The following is a 23,613-nucleotide window of genomic DNA, read 5'->3' on the forward strand; positions in this document are numbered from 1 at the left end:
TGAGAAAACAATTTAAAAGTCAGAAAGTGAAAGATGGAATTGACTAAGCATCATGGAAACTTTTCTTATTTTGTAGGAGGCAGACTATGCATTAGAAAAAAAAACTTAAAAAACATCAAGAACACTAGTCTTATGTATTCTCTTCCTAAATCAGTTCTGGGTCAATTGCAGAAAGGCCCGAACAAGTCTGTGTCCAGCTTGTAAAACTACAGCCTGGAGCAAACATTTTGAAGAAGGCTTGACACTTTGTAAAGGTTAGAACTGGTAAATAAACCATCAAATTACTCATCTTTTAGTTTTATGATAGTGTTTATAGAAAAACACTTAAATGCTTGTAGTCCTAAGGCATGTCATAAAATAGAACATTTTAAAGGTCTTGTTTCCTGAATTACGACTTTTTCTGCCTTTATGTAACAGAGTTTGGAAGCTTAGGCATTATTTTATCTTGGCAGGGAAAGTTTGTATGGTGTTTATGATTTTTCTTTTCTTGCTAAAAGGCTTCTTTTTAAGTGGGGGGAGATGGGGATAAAAATTTGTCTGATAAGCTCTTTTAGAGCTCTTACACACATTAGTACATTAGGTGATGTGCAGAGTAAAACACGCTTGTTGTGGCACACAGGAGCCACAGCTGCGGAGTCATTTTGCCCATTGAGATGCATTACAGAAAATGTCTTGCTCAGCTATATGCGTGTAACCGCAGGCACTATCATGGACACATGCATACATATGGACGTACTGTAGTTTATAAAATGTACAGTTTTATGTTATAAAAATATTCCCACACTTGTGCGCATGTAAACACGAGTGCCAGTGGTTATGCACATGTAGCCATGCACGTTTTTCTGTAATGCATGTCAATAAGCAAAAATATGCTGTAGCTGTGGCTCTTGGGCACCACAACAACAAGTATATTTTATTCTGTATGGCTGTATCCCTAATCTACAGCCATGTAAAAGCGGCCTTAGTGCTTTGTTTATGTAATTTCCTTTGTATCAACGATTTACTTGTGGCTCTGAAACCAATATTACATGTGAACACTAAGCATCTCCAGGTGCCCATTTGTATTAATGATTTAGAATTCATGGCATAATGTGCAACTCCATGGTTTTAGACATGTCAGCCATTAGAAAAGCCACCAGAATGTTGTACAATAGGAAGTAAATTTAGTCTGCCCTGGTTAGGCAAGAGTTAAGTTCTTGCCACCGATTTACCTGGCCTTTTGGGTCCTGTCATCCTTCCCCTTTTGAGATATATATACACTGCGGAAAGGCCGGGCTAGAGAGATTTTTGTGTGGGACCGCATGGGAGCTGGAAGGTCCATATCACCTGGAAGGATGTAACTTTAATCTGTCACCCCCCAAGGGATTCACCAGTTATGGACTCGCACATCTACAGGTACGCCTGGGCAGTCACAGAGAAGTTAGCTAGGAATTGGACTGAGATGCACTTTATTGTTGTAATGTTCCTGAAGCGTTTTTAAGAAGAGTTCTTGAATTGTTTCTTAAACCTGGTCTGAATTTATTCAAAGGGTAACAAAATTGACGTCCTTTTTTTTCCCTCAAATAGAGCCTTCTTTTAGTGCTATTTGATCACCTCTGCGATTTTTATTTTTTGCGCTATAAACAAAAGAAGAGCGACATTTTTGAAAAAAACAATATCTTTTACTTTTTGCTATAATAAATATCCCACATTTTTTATCAAAAAAAACACAACAACATTTTTTCCTCAGTTTAGGCCGATATGTATTCTTCTACTTATTTTTGGTAAAAAAAAAATCACAATAAGCGTATATTGATTGGTTTGCGCAAAAATTATAGCGTCTACAAAATAGGGGATAGATTTATGCCATTTTTATTTATTTAATTTTTTTTACTAGTAATGGCGGCGATCTGCAATTTTATATTGCGACGGACAAATTGTACACTTTTGACACATTTTTGGGACCATTGACAATTGTACAGTGATCAGTGCTATAAAAATGCACTAATTACTGTATAAATGTCACTGACAGGGAAGGGGTTAACACTAGGGGGCGATCAAGGAGTTAACTGTGTTGCCTAGGTGTGTTCTAACTGTAAGGGGGATGGGACTGTCTAGGAGGAGAGAGAGATCGGTGTTCATACTTAGTATGAACACACGATCTGTCTCTATTCCCCTGAAAGAACCGGGATCTGTGTGTTTACACACACAGTTCCCGGTTCTCGCTCTGTCATGAGCGATTACGGGTGCCCGGCAGTCATCGCGCCCGCCAGGCACTCACATCAGCTCCAGGCTCACGCTGCGGGCTTGCAATTTGAGCAGCATCAGGGCTGGTGGGACATGTCATTGCCAGGATGGTGGGGGAAGGAGGGGTCCTTGTCATTGCCATGGAAGACTTCCCTGTCACTACATACTGCTCACTGACTTCTGTCACTACATAGCGCCCACTGACTTCCCTGTCACTACATAGCGCCCACTGACTTCCCTGTCACTACATACCGCTCACTGACTTCTTGCCCAACTCCAGTGATCTTTGATCTCTTTCACATTGTTCATGTAGATCTCCACCTCTCTAAGATTGCACACCCCTGCTCCAGGGCATTCAAAAAATTGAACTGTCCACATTTTTACTTACTTCCCCAATTCATTTGAATTACCCTCTCAATATGTAAATAAAGGTCTGATATAATTATTTAGCCACTTGGCACGGTGGAAGTATATTGGCGCCCAATGGAAGTTGCGGGTGGTAGTGGGGGGAGGGGCCAGTTCAACTTTTGCATCAGGGCCCAAAAGCTTTAAGCTATGCCTCTGACCCCAACAATTATTTTTTTTTAAATTATTTTTATTTTGTTTTATACAATACATATTATAACAAGCCACACAACGTGGGCTGCAACCGGCCAGAAACTTGCCGGTACACTACATACCCCAACAATTATTTAGTATGAAATGTTACCATCATAGGTGTCATACAAAATGAAAGCACACTGGTCTCCTATAAGACACCTTATAGAGGGAGCAAATCAAATCATCATACATAATAGAAAAAGTGTCTCAGCAATCAAAGATTAGCAAATCTTTCTTTACAATCTTTACTTCAAGAACATCAATAAAACCATCTAAAAATATATGCAGGGCCCTGCACGATCTATCAATGTCTATACATATTGTGAGGCACTGACTAGCAGGATTGTGGATGTATATGTGTCACATAGGTTTCTCACCTACACATAGGGTTACCACCTTTTCTTCAATCAAAACCTGAACACTTTAGCAACCTGGGACACCATTGGGTGCCAAAAGGAGAGTAGTAATGCGGTGTGCATAGCGTGCTGCATTGAACAGTGGGTGTGGCCAAATTGCTCTGGCTGACACCTGCCCCCCAAGTGATGCCAAACCTGCCCCCAGACAGCTGCCCGCAGCTCCCGGATGGCAACAGATTTGTGTGTGACTATCTTGGTTACTTTGGTAGCCACAGCCCAGTCTGAATAATGTGTCCGGGTTTCAGTCCACCTGAAACCCGAACACATGATTCAAAACCCAGACTATCCGGGCGATTCCCGGACAGGTGGCAACCATACCTATACATGGTATGTGGTGCTTGTGACTGATATGGAGAAAACAACATTTTTGTTTTTTCACAATCCTAAAGCAGAACTAAACCCTCCTATCCTTTACAGCCAAGGAAACTGTCATCTTAGGATCCACTTGATTTGCAGTTGCCATGGTGCTGCACGTGTTATTGCACCAACCATTTGAAGGCTTAACAGTTGGGTTGAGAGCACAAGCAACTGTGACCATTATCATTCACGGCATGCCTTTCATAAAACTGTTTTGAGAAGCAAATCGATGGGTTTAGTTTGATTTAACTTCTGCTGGCGGAATTTCCGCTCGTGTGTACGGGGCATTAGTCTCAGCTGTCCACAGGGCTTTGTATATTTAAAGCCATTTCCTATTCCAACCTTCTAAGATATTCCAAGAAAAAACAAGTTTTTGGTTTAGGTATACTTTAATGTTAATTAAGCTTTTTATATGTTCACATAGAAAATGCACGCTGCTGTGAATTTAATGCACAATAATAATACACATTACTGCATGCACATAAATGTGAACTGGGCATTCATATGTGAGGTTACCTTGATGAAATATATTTTTAAGCTTATTCAGTAAAGAAAGGCAGCAAGCACTGATAATGCCAAAGTTGCTAATCAGAAATCATCTCTTGAGGTGATCTAGAATTAAAGTGGTTATAAAGCTTAAACATGTTTTACCTTAAAGTGGGCCTTCAGTCATTTTTTCATCTTTCCATCTATTAAATCTTCTGCCCTTGTTTTTTAACTTTGGATAGTAAAATCCAGTAATTTTTTTTCTGTCAGTAAATACCTTATAAAGCCCACTTCTTGTTTCTTGTCTGATCATTAGCCTAGGTTTATGACATCATGCACAGTTCTCTCTCTAATGCCGCGTACACACGGTCGGACTTTTCAGCTACAAAAGTCCGACAGCCTGTCCGACATACTTCCGGCGGACTTTCAGGAGACTTGCGGCGGACTTGTGGCAGACTTTCTAACGAACGGACTTGCCTACATACGATCACACAAAAGTCTGACGGATTGGTACGTGATGACGTACACCAGACTAAAATAAGGAAGTTCATAGCCAGTAGCCAATAGCTGCCCTAGCGTGGGTTTTTGTCCGTCGGACTAGCACACAGACGAGCGGATTTCTGGGTCCGTCGTAGTTACGACGTAAAGATTTGAAGCATGTTCCAAATCTAAAGTACGTCGGATTTGAGGCTAAAAAAGTACGTTGAAAGTCCGGAGAAGCCCACACACGATCGGATTACCAGCCAGCTTTAGTCCGTCAGCGTCCGTTGGACTTTTGTAGACGAAAAGTCCGACCGTGTGTACGCGGCATAACTCTCGTTAGAGTTTGACAGGAAGGGAGGGGGATGAGTCATATAAGGGCCAATGAGAGCTGCAGGGCTGCAGAGCTGGGGGTATGTTTCTGTGTAAATCCAGGAAGTGAACAGGCAGCAGCTTCAGCTGCCCACAGGTAAAATGGTTGCAGCCAGACTCAGTGGAGGGAGATTTCTGCAGCATATTTGGTAAGTACAGAATCACAGTATATATAAAATAATATGCAAAGTGGTTGAAGAGAAGCTTCAGAATGGAAAAGATGTTTTTATTACAAATTATGTGAGCAGACTGAAGTTCCTCTTAAATGCATGTGTAAAAATTTATTTTGCCCCTCACCCCCTTAATACTTGCCTAAGCCCCCATTCGATCCAGTGCTGTGCATGTCTGCATCTCTTCTCTCCCCTCACATCCTGGTCTCGCTGGCTTTGCTAATGTAATTGGCTCCTAGTGCTGTCAATCCAATCCATTGACGAGGGAGCAGGGGGGCCGAGTCCTGCTGTCTGTGTCAATGGACGCAGCAGCGGGGCTCGGGAGCAATCATGCACAAATGCCCCCATGGGAAGCGTCTCCACATAGGGGCACCGGACTTGGAAGAGGAGCCAGCAGCCCCAGTGGGGGACCCCGAGAATAGGGGGTTCGTGGCCGCTCTGTGTAAATCTATTGCACAGAGCAGGTAAGTATAGACATGTTTGTTGTGTCTTTGTTTTTTTTTTTTTTTAATATCCTTTACAATCATTTTAATCTAGAAATTTAAAATGTCACTTTGCCCTTCAAACATTTCAAATCTGTTTGTTCTAAAATAAGTATACATTTATTTGGATAGCATACATTTTGGGGAAGGTTGGTCATTTTTTTTATTTGCCTTTTTGTAGCTATAACTAAATATCAGAATTGAATAATATTTTTACATTTTGTAAAACTTACACCCACAAGCTGTTTTTAAGACAAGCAAAACAATTTCAATTTTATCAAATCATGTAGGAGTAAAGAAAGACTCTTTCTAATGTCATTTTTGCACATTAGTGATGGGAAATTATCCGACTTTAATGATTTAAATTTTTTTTCATATGTTGTTTGTGATTTTTGTAATTGCCTGAAACTCATTTGCACATTTTCAAATAGTGTTTGGTCATGAGGAAAAATGAAAATGACTTAGGGGATACAGTTTATCGTTTACTCCCAAAATGTTTTAGTTTGAAACTTAATAAATTATGCCATGTCAAATTGCAGAAAATACTGTACAAACAAACCCTTTGCCATGACTTATAAAAAAATATATAAATATACATTATAGTTTAGGAAATCGAACAACTACAAGTGGTTAGCTAAAAGTGAAACCCACAAATATTCTCTGACCTGAGATGAGAATAATAAAGTGTAAAGAGAATAATAAAAAAAAACTGCAGTACATCTTTGCTATAAATGCAGATTTCCTCACGTTTTATCCCAAAAATGTTCCAAGTATAAAAAAAGGACATATTGATTTGCCAGAATAGCCCTCAGACTTTGATTTCCTCTTACTTGCTGATAGAACGCTACATGTTTGTGGACTGAATGGTGTCAGCCCAGCCTAGATATCTTTTGTTAAGCTACTGAAGCCCTCTCAGTATCCTCAACATAGGGACTTATTTTTCAGTAATCCAAGATAAGAACTTGGGAGACTCTTTGAGAAAGCACAGGAAGTGTGCACAGGACAGCTCTAAATTTTTGACATGATCAATAGGTATTTATTTTCGCACTTATAAAACAGATATAGCAAAATTCTTTTAATGGTATTTTTGACAGAACAAAAACGGAGCAAATAAGATAAGTTTATTGTTCCGCTTGTCATACAATTTAAGCACTTAAAGCGGAGCTCTACCAAAAGGGAAGTTCCGCATTAAGGACTTATTCCCTGCTCCTCTTGAACAATTGGCTTTTTTGAGGAGCGGGAGGGGGGGGGGGAGCAGGTACCTGATTGATTTTTGACAGATACCCGCTTTCCACTTCCGTTCTCCTCCCTCCCCCCCTGCAGTCTTCTGCATCCACCATTCACGATGCCCAGCGCGACTCGTGCATGTGCAGTGGGCAACCGGCTGTGAATCTGCAAGCTGTCACAGCTGAGTGCCCATAGTGAAGATGCTGGGGGCCAAAGACAGCGAGTGAGACCGACTCGGGTAAGCACATCGCTGGATCGTGGGACAGGTGAGTGGCTGTTTTTTAAAAGTCAGCAGCTACAGTTTTTTGCATTTATTTTTTCTACAGGTGACTGTAACTCCTCTTTAAGGACCGCCCTATAGCAGATGTACTGCTATAGGGTGGCCCTCCTGTGCAGAGTCACATGTATATATACGTGATTCTGCACTTCCACCTAGGGGGCGCACCTCTTCTGCTGTGGTTACTGGCAGCAGAAGCTGATCTGCGGGTACCGGCCATTGAATGTCTGCTGGCACCCACCAATCATCGGGCAGAGACACAGAACAGAGCTTTGCCTATGTAAACAAAGCAGAGCTCTGTTCTGACAGGGGGAAGTGATAGTTTTGTGTCCCTGCATAAAATCCATCACTTCCCTTAGTAAACACAGCACACTGTGTACACCAAAACACTGGCTAGGCACACAGTTAACCCTTTTATTGCCCATGATGTTTAACTTTTTCCCAGCCAGTGTCATTAGCACAGTGACAGTGTATATTTTTAGCACTGATCACTGTATTGGTGTCACTGGTTCCCACAAAGTGTTATTTAGTGCCAGCATATTTTATTGCATATGTTTTATAGCAGAAACTAAAAATATTGTTTTGGTTTTTTTTCACAATTGTCTGTCTTTTTTTTGTTTACAGTAAAAAAAAAAAAAAAAAAAAATGTAGTGGTGATCAAATACCAGCAAAAGAAAGCTCTATTAGTGGGAAAAACTGACATAAATTTTATTTGGTTACAGCATTGCATAGCCGCGCAATTGTCAGTTAAAGCAATGCAGTCCCGTATGGCAAAAAATGGTCTGGTCATGAAGGGGGGTAAATCTTCCAGGGGTCATGTGGTTAATGGCACCACTGATGTTGAAATACCATTATTGCTAAAAGCTCACCCCTATACCCCACCCTGTGTGTGTGTTTGTATATACAGGTGACCTCTATATAGAGTGCTGCATATTGTACATACACTGTTTCAGGTGGTTTGTTATTTCCTCTGTTGATTTGCTAGTAATGTACAGTATATTTAGCATACAATGTAATACAGTGCAGATACATTTTTAACCACTTCCCGCCCGGCCTATAGCGGATTGACGTCCGGGAAGTGGTTCAGTTATCCTGACTGGGCGTCATATGACGTCCAGCAGGATAACATGCCGCCGCGCGCCCATGGGGGTGCGCATTGCGGCGATTGGTGGAGCTGTGTGTCAGCCTGACACACCGCTACACCGATCTTGGTAAAGAGCCTTCGGCGGAGGCTCTTTACCACGTGATCAGCCGTGTCCAATCACGGCTGATCACGATGTCAATAGGAAGAGCCGTTGATCGGCTTTTCCTCACTCGCGTCTGACAGACGTGAGTAGAGGAGAGCCGATCGGCGGTTCTCCTGACAGGGGGGGTCTGCGCTGATTGTTTATCAGTGCAGCCCCCCTCAGATCACCACACTGGACCACCAGGGATCGCCACTAAGACCACCAGGGAAGGGGCAACATGTGGATGGACAGGTATGTACCCCATGGCCATCCACATGTGCCCAATCTGTGCCAATCAGTGCCCACAAATGGGCACTGATTGGCACCAACATGTTTCATGTCTGCCAAGCAATGCCACCAATCAGTTTTTTCAGTGCCACCTGTCAGTGCCCATCAGTGCCCACCTGTCAGTGCCCATCAGTGCCACCCATAAGTATCCATCATTGCCACCCATAAGTACCAATCAATGCCACCTACGAGTGCCCATCAGTGCCGCCTATGAGTGCCCATCGGTGCCACCTATGAGTAACCCATCAGTGCCACATACCAGTGCCGCCTATTAGTGCCCGTCAGTGCCACCTCATTGGTGCCACCTTATCGGTGCCCATCAGTGCCGCCGTATCAGTGCCCATCAGTGCCGCCATATCAGTGCCCATCATTGAAGAAGAAAACGTACTTATTTACAAAAAATTTTAACAGAAACAAAGAAAAACTTGTTTTTTTTTTCAAAATTTTCGTTTTTTTTTTATTTGTTGCGCAAAAAATAAAAACCGCAGAGGTGATCAAATACCACCAAAAGAAAGCTCTATTTGTGGGAACAAAATGATAAAAAATGTGTTTGGGTACAGTGTTGTATGACCGCGCAATTGTCATTCAAATTGCAACAGCGCTGAAAGCTGAAAATTGGCCTGGGCAGGAAGGTGTCTAAGTGCCTGGTATTGAAGTGGTTAAAGGGAATTGGCAGTGGCTTGGTTTAGTTATACTGTATATATTATTTTTCCTTCCCCACACCTAGTAGTGATGGTTTTTGTTTAATGAGCTAATTCTTGGGTAAGTAGGCAATTGCATATTATATTGTTGACATTGCACTTCTGTGTGCTGCAAGCATTAAGAAAATTATTTACATGTACACTTATACACATGCATGTACACCTATAATATATACAGTACACATAAAATGGTATGGATTTCATTTTAAACAGTTCAAGTTATGGTCTTCCAGGGATAGCTAGGATTTTTGACTTTGGTTGTGTTAGTCTTTTTTTTTTTTCTGTTTTTCAGCTTGCAAAACTTCAGTATGAAGAGCAAATTAGCAAACTTATTATGGAAAAACAGGAACTTTCATGGAAAAATGTATGTAGAAAAAAATTATACTTCTAGCATAATGTGTTTATGATGACCCCTTCCTATGCCTCAGGGAAAAGTAAAAGGGTAATTTATCCCCTTGATTTCCCCAGAAGCTCATACTGTATACAAAATGTTCTTTACTCCTGAGCTACTCTGTTTAGAAGCTAGGACTGGAGAAAGAAAGCCCTTGTTGAGCTCTAAACCAACTGTTTGGAGCTTATACAGGGCTAATGCCGCATACACACTATCGGAATTCTCGTCGGAAAAGGATATGACGGCTTTTCCGACAGGATTCCGCTCAAGTTTGCCTTGCATACACACGGTCACGCAAAAGTTCGCTGAACTTACGACCATCAAGAACGCAGTGATGTACAACACTACGACGAGCCGAGAAAATGAAGTTCAATGCTTCCGAGCCTGCCTCGAATTGTTTACGAGCATGCGTAGGAATTTTGCGCGTCGGAATTGCCACAGACGATCGCATTTTCGGATAGGAACTTTTCCCGACCGAAAAATTAAGAACATGCTCTCAATCTTTTGCTGGCTGGAATTCGGCCAGCAAAAGTCCGATGGAGCATACACACGGTCGCATTTTCCGACAAAAAACTCTCATCGGTCTTTTGCGGGCCGAAATTCCGATCGTGTGTACGTGGCATAAGGACTCCTTTCCTGCCCCCATGTGACATTAGTGGCCAATCTCCAGCTGACAGCATTTTCAAATTTGAGAAGGGGTGTGAGTCACATGCTCACCACATATGGAGGCAGTGGTCACTACGATTAGCAGTGAGGATGAATCTCTGCAGACAACAATATTATTATTATTATTATTCAGGATTTATATAGCGCCATCAGTTTACGCAGCGCTTTACAATAAAAACCTGACAGTTGTTCTAATCCTACCCCACTCTAACCAAAGTTAAAAAAAAAGTTTTGGCTGTACATACACTCTGAAGTCAGTTTGTGACCATTTTTTGCTTTCGTTTTAACATTCTTTACAAAGAAATGTGAATGAATGAAAATTATTGTGTACACTAAGGCATCATTTAGACATGCAGTTGGAGGGCAACATAAATGTGTGGCTGAGCAATGTTTTTGCTGCCCCCCCTTAAGCTGCCGCCGTGATGCTTTGCTTTTTGCCCACGGCAAAGTTAACCTGACTTGTAGCAATCAGCAGGCGGCAAGTCTGCCAAACGCTTCACATGCACGTAAATGGGGGAACGCCACAAATGCCCCGCAACCGCATGCAATACGTGCGGTTGTGGTATGTTTATCAGCAAGAATGGGGTTAAAACAGGCGGTGAGGAGGCATTGCATCACTTCCTCACCGCCTATCAGTAGCCTCTGGAGCTCAATGCAAATGTAGATCGGGCTTCAGAGGCAAGGGAGATTTAGAAGCACGTCTAAATCTACCCTAACTGTAAGGCTGACAATTCGCAGCAACTGATTTTTTGTACCCCTAAGTAATTGTAGAAAGCAAGCTATCATGTAATTACTTGAACTAATCTACCAAGTTCAAAAAGTAAATGTCAAAAACTGACAAAGGTTTGCTACATAGTAGTTTGATTCTCACAACAATAACGTCAAACAAGCACATCTTTATCCCATTTTTGACAAGAAGAATATCAATACTTCTACATTTTGCTGTTCAGTAATTCCAGCTGTCTGCTGGCACACTCGTAAAGAATCAGACTGCTGTATGGCAGAGATTCAGTAGTTTATAGAATTGTATTAGTAGTGAATGGTAGTAGTTTATACAAATAAAAAAAGCCGTAAAAGGAGTTTTTCATTAGCAGGATGTAATGTTGAAACTAACAAATAATGTCACCCTGCATCATAACAACATAAATGTTTAGCAGGCAGTCATAAAAAATTATTGCTGAATTTTACCCATACTTCAAAGGAAGACACACAGAAGCAGTACACTATATTTTGTTTTTTTATTATTTATTACTTGTACTTGTATAACGCTGTAAATTTTCACTGTCAATTTAATATATATAAATTGTAGATTCACAACAATCCCTACGCTCAAGAAGCTTACAATCTACGGTCCCTGAATCTTATACATACAGTCATGGCCAAATGCAGCCCTGCATTTCTGTCAGATAAAGCACCACTTTGTCAGGAAATTGTTGCAATTACAAATGTTTAGGCATTCTCGTGTTTCTTTTGTTTGTATTGTGTGACACAAAAAAGTGAAGAAACAAAAAGCCAAATCTCACACATTCAACATAAAACCCCAATAATGGACTGGACAAAATTATTGGCACCTTCTCAAAATTGTAAGAAATAATTGCATTCCAAGTTTGTGATGCTCCTGTAGTTTGTAATTAAACTCACCTGTATCAATTAACAGGTGCTGACAATATAAAAATCACACTGGCAACCAGTTAAAATGGTGAAAAATTGACTCAGCCTTTCTGTTGTGTGTCATTGTGTGCCATACGGAGAAGAGAAAGAGCAGAAAAGAATTGTCTGGGGATTTGAGAACAAAAATTGTGAAAAAGCATGGACAATCTCAAGGTTACAAGTCCATCTTCAGAGATCTTAATGTTCCTGTGTCCACTGTGCGCAGCCCATGGCACTGTAGCTAATCTCCCTGGATGTGAACAAAAGAGAAAAATGAATAAAAGATTGCAGCGAAGGATTGTTCAAATGATGGATAAAGAACCTCGATCAAGTTTCAGACAAATTCCAGCTGACCTTCAGGCACAGGGTACAACTGTGTCAGCTCGCACTATACATCGCCCTCTGAATGAAAAGGGACGCTGTGGCAAGAGACCCAGGAGGACCCCACTGCTGACACAGAAACATAAAGTCAAGTTTTGGCAAACTCCAACCTATCTAAAGAAAGCCAAAATCCCTTTGGGAGAATGTGCTGTGGACAGACGAAACAACATCAGCTTTTTGATAAAGCCCATCATTCTACTGTTTTCAGAAAAAGAAATTAGGCATTTGAAGAAAATAATACAGTCCCTACAGTCAAACATGGTGGAGGTTCACTGATGTTTTGGGGTTGCTTTGCTGCTTCAGGTACTGGATGCCTTGACTGTGTGCATGGCTTTATGAAATCTGAAGACTGCCATAGAATTCTGGGATGCAAAATAGGACCCAGTGTCAAAGTTGGGTCTTACAGCAGGACAATGATCCAAAGCACACATCAAAAAGCACCCAGAAATAGTTTAAGACCAAGTGCTGGAGAGTACTGAACTGGGCACTGGGCAGCAATTAGTCCAGACCTAAATCCCATAGAGCGGCTGTAGAGAGATCTCAAAACAGCAGTTGGGAAAAGGAACCCTTCCAATCTGAGAGACCTGGGGCAGTTGGCGAAAGAAGAGTGGTCCAAAATTCCAGTAGAGAGGTGTAAGAAACTCATTGATGGTTATATGAAGCTATTGATTTCAGTTTTTTTTTTCCAAGGGGTGTGCTAACAAATAATAAATTGTGGGTGCCAATAATTTTGTCCAGTCCATTTTTGGAGTTTTGCGTGGAATGTGTCAGATTTGGCTTTTTGTTTCTCCACTTTTTTAGGTGCCATACCAACACAAACAAAATAAATAAACATGAGGATGCCTAAATTTGTAATTGCAGCAATTTTCTGGGGAAGTGGTGCATTATCTGACAGAAATGCAGGGTGCCAATATTTTTGGCCATGACTGTACATACACATACTAGTGCCAATTTAGACAGGAGCCAATTACTTAGTAATTTTTTTCCAATATGTGCTAGTCCTATGTTAGTGCCTTTTTTGGAATATATTTGTTATTTGAGTGTCCACTGTTTTGTTATTTTACTGCTATTACAGAAAATGTATTGCATCTTTGATTAGGAATCATTATCAAATCAGGAAGAAATCATTGAAAAAAGGCACAAGGATGCTTTATCTGTGTTAAAGAAACAGGTACTGTATGATTACCATTTTAGGTATTAACTTTCATTTATGGTAACATTTTTATAAACATTTCCTGAATGGATTAAAGATACAATGTACTGAGCTTTAATCACTAATTTCCATAATAGCAATTGTTTTTTTCTTCCAGAAGTTATTGGCTTCCCTGCCCAAAGTAGTACTAAATGTTTTATTATTATATCAATAACTCCTCTACAGTTAGGTCCATATATATTTGGACACAAGCACAATTCTATTTTTTTCAGGTATTTACCAATTCAAGCTATAGTTATATAATGGATATGGGCTGAAAGTGCACACTCTCAGGTTTAATTTGAGGGTTTGCACATCCAACTCGGAGGAAGGGTTTAGGAATTGCAGCTCTTAAGTATACCCTTTTCAAGGAACCAAAAGTAATTGGACAATTCAATCAAAAGCCGTTTCATGTCCAGGGTACTCCTTCATTATTTCTTCATCAATTAAGCAGGTAAAAGGTCTGGAGTTGATTCTAAGTGTGGTATTTGCATTTGGAATCTATTGCTGTGAACCTACATCATGCGTTCAAAGCAGCTGTCCATGCAAGTGAAACAGGCCATTGTAAGGCTTCAAAAACAAAATAAATCCATCAGAGAGATAGCAGCAACATTAGGAGTGGCCAAATCAATAGTTTGGTACATTCTGTGGAAAGAAGAATGCACTGGTGAGCTCAGCAACATAAAAAGGCCTGGACGTCTACAGAAGACAACAGTGGTGAATGATTGCAGTATCCTCTCTATGGTAAAGAAAAACCCATTCACAACATCCAGACAAGTGAAGGACACTCTCCAGGAGGGTGGGCGTATCATTGTCAAAGTCTACAATCAAGAGAAGACTTCACGAGAGCAAATACAGAGGGTTCACCACAAGGTGCAAACCCTTCATAAGCCTGAAGAATAGAAAAGCCAGATTAGACTTTGCTAAAAAACATTTAAAAAAGCCAGACCAGTTCTGGAAAAGCATTATTTGGACTGATGAAACTAAGATTAATCTGTACCAGAATGACGGGAAGAAAAAAAGTGTGGAGGAGGCTTGGAACCACTCATGATCCAAAGCATGCAACGTCATCTGTAAAACATGTTGGAGGCAGTGTGATGGCATGATGTTTATTGATGATGCGACAGAACACAGACGCAGCCAGATGAATTCTGCAGTGTTTAGAGATATACTGTCAGCCCAGATTTAGCCAAATGCAGCAAAGTTGATTGGATGGCGCTTCACAGCACAGATGGACAATGATCCAAAACACACTGCAAAAGCAACCCAGGAGCTTTTGAAGGAAAAGTGGAATATTCTGCAATGGCCTAGTCAATCACCTGATCTCAACCCAATTGAGCATGCATTTCACTTGCTGAATGCAAAACTTAAGGCAGAAAGAGCCACAAAGAACAACTGAAGGCAGCTGCAGTTAGAGCCTGGAAAAGCATCAGAAAGGAGGAAACCCAGTTTTTGGTAATGTCCATGGATTCCAGATTTCAGGTAGTCATTGCCAGTAAAGGATTCTCAACAAAATATTAAAAATTAACATTTTGTTTATGATTATATTCATTTGTCCAATTACATTTGAGCCCCTGAAAATGGGGAGGGACTGTGTATAAAAATGGTTGCAGTTCCTAAAATTTGTACTTGATATTTATGTTCAACACCTTGAATTAAAGATGAAAGTCTGCACTTCAAATTCATTTAGATTGTTTCGTTTTAATTTTATTCTGGTGGCATACAGAGCCAAAAGTATGAAAATTGTGCCAAATATATATGGACCTAACTGTATATTCATCACTTCGGCCCCCTGGCAAGGCTGTTCTCAATGGAATTAGTATGCAGTGCAGCCAATCAGACAGCCATCTGCTGGGAGTGTGGGCATAGGAGGTCTGTACCTGGCACCTTTCCACATGGGCTGTATGTTTGTATATGAGAAGCTGTGGGCATAGACTGTGTGTGACCTCTATTGCATGGAGTCTGCATGTCATGTGGGCACAGTGTACAGTCCATATAGAATGTGTATAGGGGGCATAGTCAGTGGCGTATCATCCATGTGTGCAGCACACAGGCCCTGAGGGGGCTTACTGTGATCTACTAATACACAACACACACATGGAGGAGCTGCTGCTCCATCTGTGCTTCCAGATGCCCCCCCTCCTTGCTTATGCTCCCCCTTTCTCCCACCACCGATGTCCTGTGACTTCTTTGCAGCTGTTTGCTCCTCACCCTTACCGCCAACTTGGAGTGCTGCAGGGGACTTATGGGGGATTTAACTCCAATAATCGATCCCCCCACTGCTCTGACCCCCACACTGACCCCCTCACCAATGCCCCATGCCACCTCCCTGCAGCGCTGCTGGCTAGCTTCCCTCCGGCTGGCCTTAGCTACTGCACGGAAACTTTGGGCCAGGAAATCCAAATCTGTTTAAGTATACTCTTCCCTCCCATGGTGCTTCAGCACCTCCTGTATTGGGTTCCCCACTGCAGCACCAACCCGCGCTCACCGCCCACCGCCCTGCAGCTGCTGGCCGGCTTCCCCTCCTCCCCTATAGCTGCTACTGGGCGGGATTCAGGCAGCTACCAGGAGATGGAGAGCGGGGGGCTGGTAAACATGTCATGCCACATTTACCAGCCCCTTCCTGAATAAACACCGTGAGCAATTGGTATAAATGTGGGTACACACTATAGTCCATATTGGATGTGTATGGCTGGCGTAATATATCATCTACATATACTGTATGTGTTCAAAGTCACACTGTGATGTACAGTGATGGGCACTGTATATTCTCTATACAGTATTCATATAAGGTGAAATAATTAACTCAATATTCCACAGTAGCGCAACAAAAAGTGAAAAAAGATTGTAAAAAATAGATATATGCTAACTATTTATTATTTAAAATCTGTTTTCAAAATTATTTCACCTTATACAGTTGTGCTCATAAGTTTACATTCCCTGGCAGAATTTATGATTTCTTGGCCACTTTTCAGAGAATATGAATAACACAAAAACATTTCTTTCACTCATGGTTAGTGTTTGGCTGAAGCCATTTATTATCAATCAACTGTGTTTACTGTTTTTTTAAATCATAATGACAAGAGAAACTACCCAAATGACACTGATCAAAAGTTTACATACCCTGGTGATTTTGGCCTGATAACATGCACACAAGTTGACACAAAGGGGTTTAAATGGCTATTAAAGGTAACCATCCTCACCTATGATCTGTTTGCTTGTAATTAGTATGTGTGTATAAAAGGTCAATGAGTTTCTGGACTCCTGACAGACCCTTGCATCTTTCATCCAGTGCTGCACTGATTGAGAATGCCAATCAGCAGTGTTCAAACTCTAATCAAGAAGTGGAAAATGAGGGGTTCTGTTGAAACCAAACCATAGTCAGGTAGACCAACTAAAATTTCAGCCACAACTGCCAGGAAAATTGTTCGGGATGCAAAGAAAAACCCACAAATAACTTCAGGTAATATACAGGACTCTCTGAAAACATGTGGTGTGGCTATTTTAAGATGTACAATAGGGAGGCACTTGAAGAAAGATGGGCTGCATGGTCAAGTCGCCAGAAGAAAGCCATTACTACACAAATGCCACAAAGTATCCCGCTTACAATACGCCAAACACCACAGAGCTAAGCCTCAAACCTTCTGGCACAAAGGCATTTGGAGTGATGAGACCAAAATTTAGCTTTTTGGCCACAACCATAAACGCTACATTTGGAGAGGAGTCAACAAGGCCTATGATGAAAGGTACACCATTCCTACTGTGAAACAGAGGTGGATCACTGATGTTTTGGGGATGTGGGAGCTACAAAGGCACAGGAAACTTGGTTAAAATTGATGGCAAGACGAATGCAGTATGTTATCAAAAAATACTGGAGGAACATTTGCATTCATCAGCCATGGGACGTACTTGGACATTCCAACATGACAATGATCCAAAACACAAGGCCATGTCGACCTGTCATTGGCTACAGCAGAGTAAAGTGAAGGTTCTGGAGTGGCCATCTCAGTCTTCTGACCTCAATATCATTGAGCCACTCTGGGGAGATCTCAAACATGCAGTTCATGCAAGACAGTCCAAGAATTTACAGGAACTGGAGGCTTTTTGCCAAGAGGAATGGGCAGCTTTACCAACTGAGAAGATGAAGAGCCTCATCCACAAATACCACAAAAGACTTCAAGCTGTCATTGAAGTTAAAGGGGGCAATACACGGTATTAAGAACTGGGGTATGTAAACTTTTGATCAGGGTCATTTGTGTAGTTTCTGTTGTGATTATGATTTAAAAAGAGTAAACACAGTTGATTGATAATAAATGGCTTCAGCAAAACACTAACCATGAGTGAAAGGAAACGTTTTTGTGTTATCATTCATATTCTCTGAAAAATGGTCAAGAAATCATAAATTCTGCCAGAGTATGTAATCTTATGAGCACAACTGTATGTATAATGTGTTTTTTAAGTAGCAGCACAATAATTTATATTTGATTTTTAGTCACACTTTGTGCATGGAGGAAAACACATATACTTATATTGTCTATATAGGGTGAGCTTGCATAGCCCTGAAGGTGGTATATGTGGGCACTGGATACCTGTTTGTGTTTTTATTTTATTCATTTCCATAAAAAGGCCCACCAAAATCCTCAGCTCCAGGCCCATGATGCTCTTAATCTGGCCCTGTGCACAGTAACCTGTTTCCCCTTCCTCAGGCGTACACGTTCCATACTTCATGGTGTCACTAGGCATGCATGGCTCTTTCAATCTGCTGTCAATGTTTTGCTTGAGGCATGTCCATTTAATCTCAGGCTGCATGATGGGTACATTAGCAGGTATTCTGGGTGTGCAGAACTGGTAGCTCCAGCCAGGCTCCACAGGACCCTACAAGAAACCACCCTTACTATGAAAATTGAAAGAAGCTTCAGAACATTATATAATAATTTAAAAAGCATCCTAAATAATTACTGATATTATAAAAAAAGAGCTGTGCTTTCCCTATGTGCAAATTGCTTGTACTGGATTGTGAAATGCCAATAAACACTGATTAAATGAATACCACTTGTGTGTATTATTTGTTATCTATACAATGTGTATCAAAAACCATACATAGAATCAAGCAAAAGTGCCCAGTGGTAATAATTAAAAGCGTCAAGTTCTCATAAAGAGTCCATTCAGAAGTGCGCATGAAGTGAACTGCAACAGATCTTCAAAGCCATTGTGACTGTGCTGTATGAATAAAGGAGATAGGTAGACTCCACTTGTATTTCCCCTTAGCTCTTTTCCAACACCTTCAGTGCTCCCACCTGGTTGTACACTGTAGAGTTAAAAATTACATTAATACCTGTTGAAAAAAGTTCAGTTAAACCATGTTCACACGAGCGTTCTATAGCCCATGCGAGGGCTGTGTTTACCTACTTAGGGATGCACAAGTGTTCCATGCATTCCCATGTAGGCAGTCCAATTCATTTGGATGCAGCCTCTGCATGGACACAGCAACTGCTCCCAGCCATCTGGGTGCGCATGCATGACCCTGAACGTACACTGTCTGCATTCGGGGCAATGCATTCGCACTTGCACGACTGTCAAACTGGGAGCAATGGCTGCATCTGTGCAGCTGCTGCATTCCAATTGAAATAAATGGGGCTGTCTGCTCAGAGATGCATGAAATGCCTGTGTGGGCAAACCTGGCCCTCGTATGAGCGTACGCTATAGTACATGCGAGTGAATGAGACCTTTGCCTTTTTTTAAAATTTTCCTTACATCATACTTGACTCATAAGCTTGCAGAGAGAGGAGAACAGTGCCCACATGTAAAAATATATATGCAAAAGTTTTTAAAACAGTAACACCCATTGATAACATTATTTTAAATTAGGTGATCATGTATATTGGAAAAACCGTAAACAGACTATCGTTAATTTTTAAATAGAGTCTTGTACTGTGTTAGCCATTGTTTAATGCAGAAAGTTTGTAGGTGAGTTGTTAAATGATACCTTTTGTTGGCTAAAGTAAGTTATTAAAGATTCAAGCTTTTGGGACTTATCTTTTATCAGGCTTCATATTTTCAAAGCCTTAAACAGCAGTTAATTTCTACCTAAATATCATATATAAAAGAAATATAAATAGGTGTTTAAACCAGGCCTGCAGATACACCACTCAGCGCCAGGACAAGATACTGTTTTGAATACAGAAACAAAAAAATAAATATATGAATAACACCCAATATGCCAATGAGCAAACAGGTGTATAGCCCTAAGGCAGGAAAAGCAGCCGTTTAAATAATTGCTACATAAATGTAATAAACAGTGTTAAAAAAGTAATCTAAACTAAATCCCGATAGGCGGCTCACGTCCTCCATACTCCGGGCTTTACAAGCAATTATTTCCACTGTCTGATGTCTTCTGATGTCTTCCACTGTCTATCAAGACATCAGACATTGGAAATAATTGCTTGTAAAGCCCGGAGTATGGAGGACGTGAGCCGCCCATCGGGAATCTATTAGGCTTTGTTTCCTCCAGCTGTGCGGGGAGCTGCTCGCGGTACGCACAGCCATTCTATGTTCTGACCATCTCAAGCCGCTCTTTGCTATGAGGATATGAATCATTCGCGGTTCTATCAGTGGGAGGCGTTACGAGGAGCTGAAGGAATATATATGGTTAAATACCTTGGATCCTAGGCCCAGGCTGTATACAACGCTTCTCTTCAAGATGTTCCAGGATGAGCTGGATTCAGAGGAAGTGGGTTGACTATCAGACTGAGGACCTTTAGTGGCAGAAAACGGTACTGGAGGGAAATCTCTGGATTGAAGATTTTATACATTAGCCGTGTTGTGCCGGGGGATCACAAACGTTCTGCAAAATTTAAGGAATACTGACACATGTTATTAAGCCCTAGAGATTTATTGTGAGCCCTGAGCATCTGAGATCCCTCTGGAGTGGTGTTAATAGCAGCTGGTGGCGTGAATTGTTTTCCTTTTTGGATGCTTAATTACTATCTAGCTCTGGTGAGTGTAACCCCCTGAGGGGAGTGTGTTCGCACGGGGTGGAATCTGGAGTGATCGGTGGAAGGTGCACGTTGAGATTATTTTTCATGATCACCTGATGAACACTTTATGAACTGCACTCTGAACTTTTCATCACTTTTCTCAAAAAAGGACCTTTTTGCATGTGTAGTTGGCCACATGTATATTATAGTTTGCTCAACATTAGCGCTGTTTTGTGTTATTTTAGTCTGTTTTTAGATTACTTTTTTAACATTGTTTATTACATTTAAATATCATATATAATTTAAATTACATGTCATTTGATTAAATACAATTTACTATAGAGACTAGGCCGGCCATAGACTGCTCGAGCCTTGGCCAGTTCAGCAGGAACTGCCTGAGATTTGAACCAAGTATAGGCAGGTTGAATGTATCAAGTTGATCGATCAATATTGGTACCACCAGCCTGCAGGATTTTGCATACCAATATCGCTAGCGGCTATACTATCACTGTCTTCTCCCAGCCGTGATTGCAGGAAAGAACTTTGCTCAGTGTATGGGCTGCTTAATACATGCTTGTATTTCCAAAATTATTCACAGCACTCGCCATAAGAATGCACCTATTGCATTTTACATTTGTTTGCTCAAATAGCTGTTTGTACTGTATTTACTGAAATTTTATTTTTTTCTTCTAAACAGTTTAATGCAAAAATGTGTGCAGTGGAACTGGAAAAGGTATGAATAACCGATACTATCCTAAAATGAGGAACAAGTCCCCTTGAGAGATCTGTGATCGACATGATACCATTGTAAAAAAGCTTTATTGTTCTTAGATTTCAAGTGATCACTTCTTGAATTGATTGACACATAAACACAGCCAGCAATATATATTTGCAAAGATTTTAGCAAAAGTTATTTGTATAGCAAGAAATTTGACACAAAGAGTCAATGTTTTTACCCAAGATTTCACACATTCTTCAAATTCAATTTAAAAGTTTTACAGAAATGCTTTAGAAAAGAAAAATATATTTATTTCCTAGTTGTGTGAATAATAGGAAAACACTTTTTAATGTGATTCAGTTAGGACAAGCTTTTGATATTTCAAATGGATGAGTAGAAAACTGTCATGAACCTTCTCCTGAAGTAGTATATCTGATATCAGATATACATATCTGGTCTTGTAATTGCTGTATACATAAGTCTGTTTCCATTCTATTCTTTTAAGGGAAGGTTTCAGTTAACTGCAGAAACAAAGGAAAGAGAAAATCTAGGTTTAAGAGAAGACATAAAAGTACTGCAGGTGAGTTCACATTTTATTATATGGTCCATTTAAGGCTTCTATGCACAGGTGCTTTCTGTGTCCATATTCCTTCACACATTAGGGTCTTTTATAAAGAACCCCCAATCAAGAATAAAATAAAAAATAAAGAGATATATACACACCTTAAAGAGTTACCTATAATTTGATTTATTGCTTAAAAAATGCAAACTACAAAACATCACAACAAGCCAAAAATCCCACTTATCCCCTGTATATAGGCCAAAAAGGAATTATGGAAATTCCCTAATGTTCTATACTTCCCTACATCAATAGGAATAGAAAACCTTTGTAAATGTATAGCTGTCTCACAAAACTTGGGAGAAAATGGGTAAATACAGTCCACAGACCCCTCCCTCCCCTAGATAAAAAGCATCCCCTATAATACCTTTTAAGAATCCCCCAAGCCACCTGTAAACAAATAACCAGCATATGATTCCTAAAGGGACCAGTGTGTTTCCGTGAAACACAGATAGTACTCACATTGTTCCAAAATGGAGAGATGCACGATCCACACTATTCTGATGCACCCATATTGCTTGTTAGTATCATGGGTCAGTCAGTGGGGCTAAGTAAAATCACAAGTTATTGGTCTCAGTGAAAGTAGGTGTTTAGCCAAAAAAAAATGGTAAAAAAGACTCCCTTACGGACAGATGTATTGATTCTCCAATATCAATTCATCCCTATTGCTCTCATCCTGGTGTTTAAAGTGCAAAAATGGAGACAGAGATGTATATCCACATGCCAGAAAGATGATATAAGTCCCTAGACACTGCAAATCCAAGTGATATTGTCTCAAAGCAACAGATTTATTCACAGGTATATTCAATGTAACCACATGCTAGGTTTCCCGCAGCGTGCAGGTAAACTCCCATAGGCATTTGATATAGTGATACGTTTTTTTTTTCAATCTGTAGTGGTTACTCACGGATTCAGCTGGCAACGCAGAGATCTCCACTAGTCTTGTGTGTAGATCAATTTGTCAGTGTATGTGCAATGCATACAATTCCTCAGCAAATGGTTCCTCATCTGTGATTTTTCTGTAGGTTTTCAGTTTATGCAGTGTTTCAATGCTATCAAGGCAGGCTGGTGATAATCCAACGGTCAATTAGATCAATGTCCAGGGAGTCTGGTACACAGGATAGATCTCTAATGAAGCATTTCAGATTAGTTGTTTCAGGTAGTGCATCATTTGCTTTCAAAACGATGTCCCCAAGGGAACAAGGTGTAGGCTGGGGTTGGTATAAGACAGCGGTGCTGTCCCAGCGTAAAAGTTTACATGTTTCATTCCTCTGATACCGGAACTTCATCAGAACCTAGGGATAAGTCAGCTGTTACTTGCTTAAATATAGGGCCACACCCCACCTTTAATTATATTAAAAACAATGCAGGTGCCACCCATCCATTACTTCTAGTAATCAATATAGTAATTCCACAAGTGCTCAAACCAATTAAAAATGTGTGTGGTGTGCTGCCCCGCACACTTAGGCCCCTTTCACACGGACGGATAGAATGGTGCTTTTAGCTGCGGATTTTCTAATTTTCTACCGCAGCTAAAAGCACACAATGCTTTCCTATGGCCCCATTCACACACTGCGTTTAGCTGGCGAATTTGATGCCTGCGGTTCTGTGCGGATAGAAAAAATAGAATTGCCTGCGTCCAGGAGCGATTTAGCGCAGCTATCCACACATAACCGCAGGTATTCGCAGTGCACTGTGTCAGCTGCGGATA

At 40.8% G+C, this 23,613-nt stretch overlaps 1 protein-coding gene across 3 annotated transcripts in view; it reads left to right on the top strand.

Annotated features, from left to right (window-relative positions):
• CCDC73 (coiled-coil domain containing 73) overlaps positions 1 to 23,613 on the top strand; it is a 112,718-nt gene that overhangs the window by 68,832 nt on the left and 20,273 nt on the right. For all 3 annotated transcript variants that reach the window (XM_073604479.1, XM_073604480.1, XM_073604481.1), the window contains 4 exons: positions 9,601 to 9,672; positions 13,496 to 13,567; positions 21,263 to 21,298; positions 21,789 to 21,863. In XM_073604479.1, the coding sequence (XP_073460580.1) occupies positions 9,601 to 9,672; positions 13,496 to 13,567; positions 21,263 to 21,298; positions 21,789 to 21,863 (255 nt within the window). The remainder of the gene's footprint in view (positions 1 to 9,600; positions 9,673 to 13,495; positions 13,568 to 21,262; positions 21,299 to 21,788; positions 21,864 to 23,613) is intronic.

Source organism: Aquarana catesbeiana, linkage group LG11 (genome assembly GCF_042186555.1).
Source record: "Aquarana catesbeiana isolate 2022-GZ linkage group LG11, ASM4218655v1, whole genome shotgun sequence".
Classification (NCBI taxonomy): domain Eukaryota; kingdom Metazoa; phylum Chordata; class Amphibia; order Anura; family Ranidae; genus Aquarana; species Aquarana catesbeiana.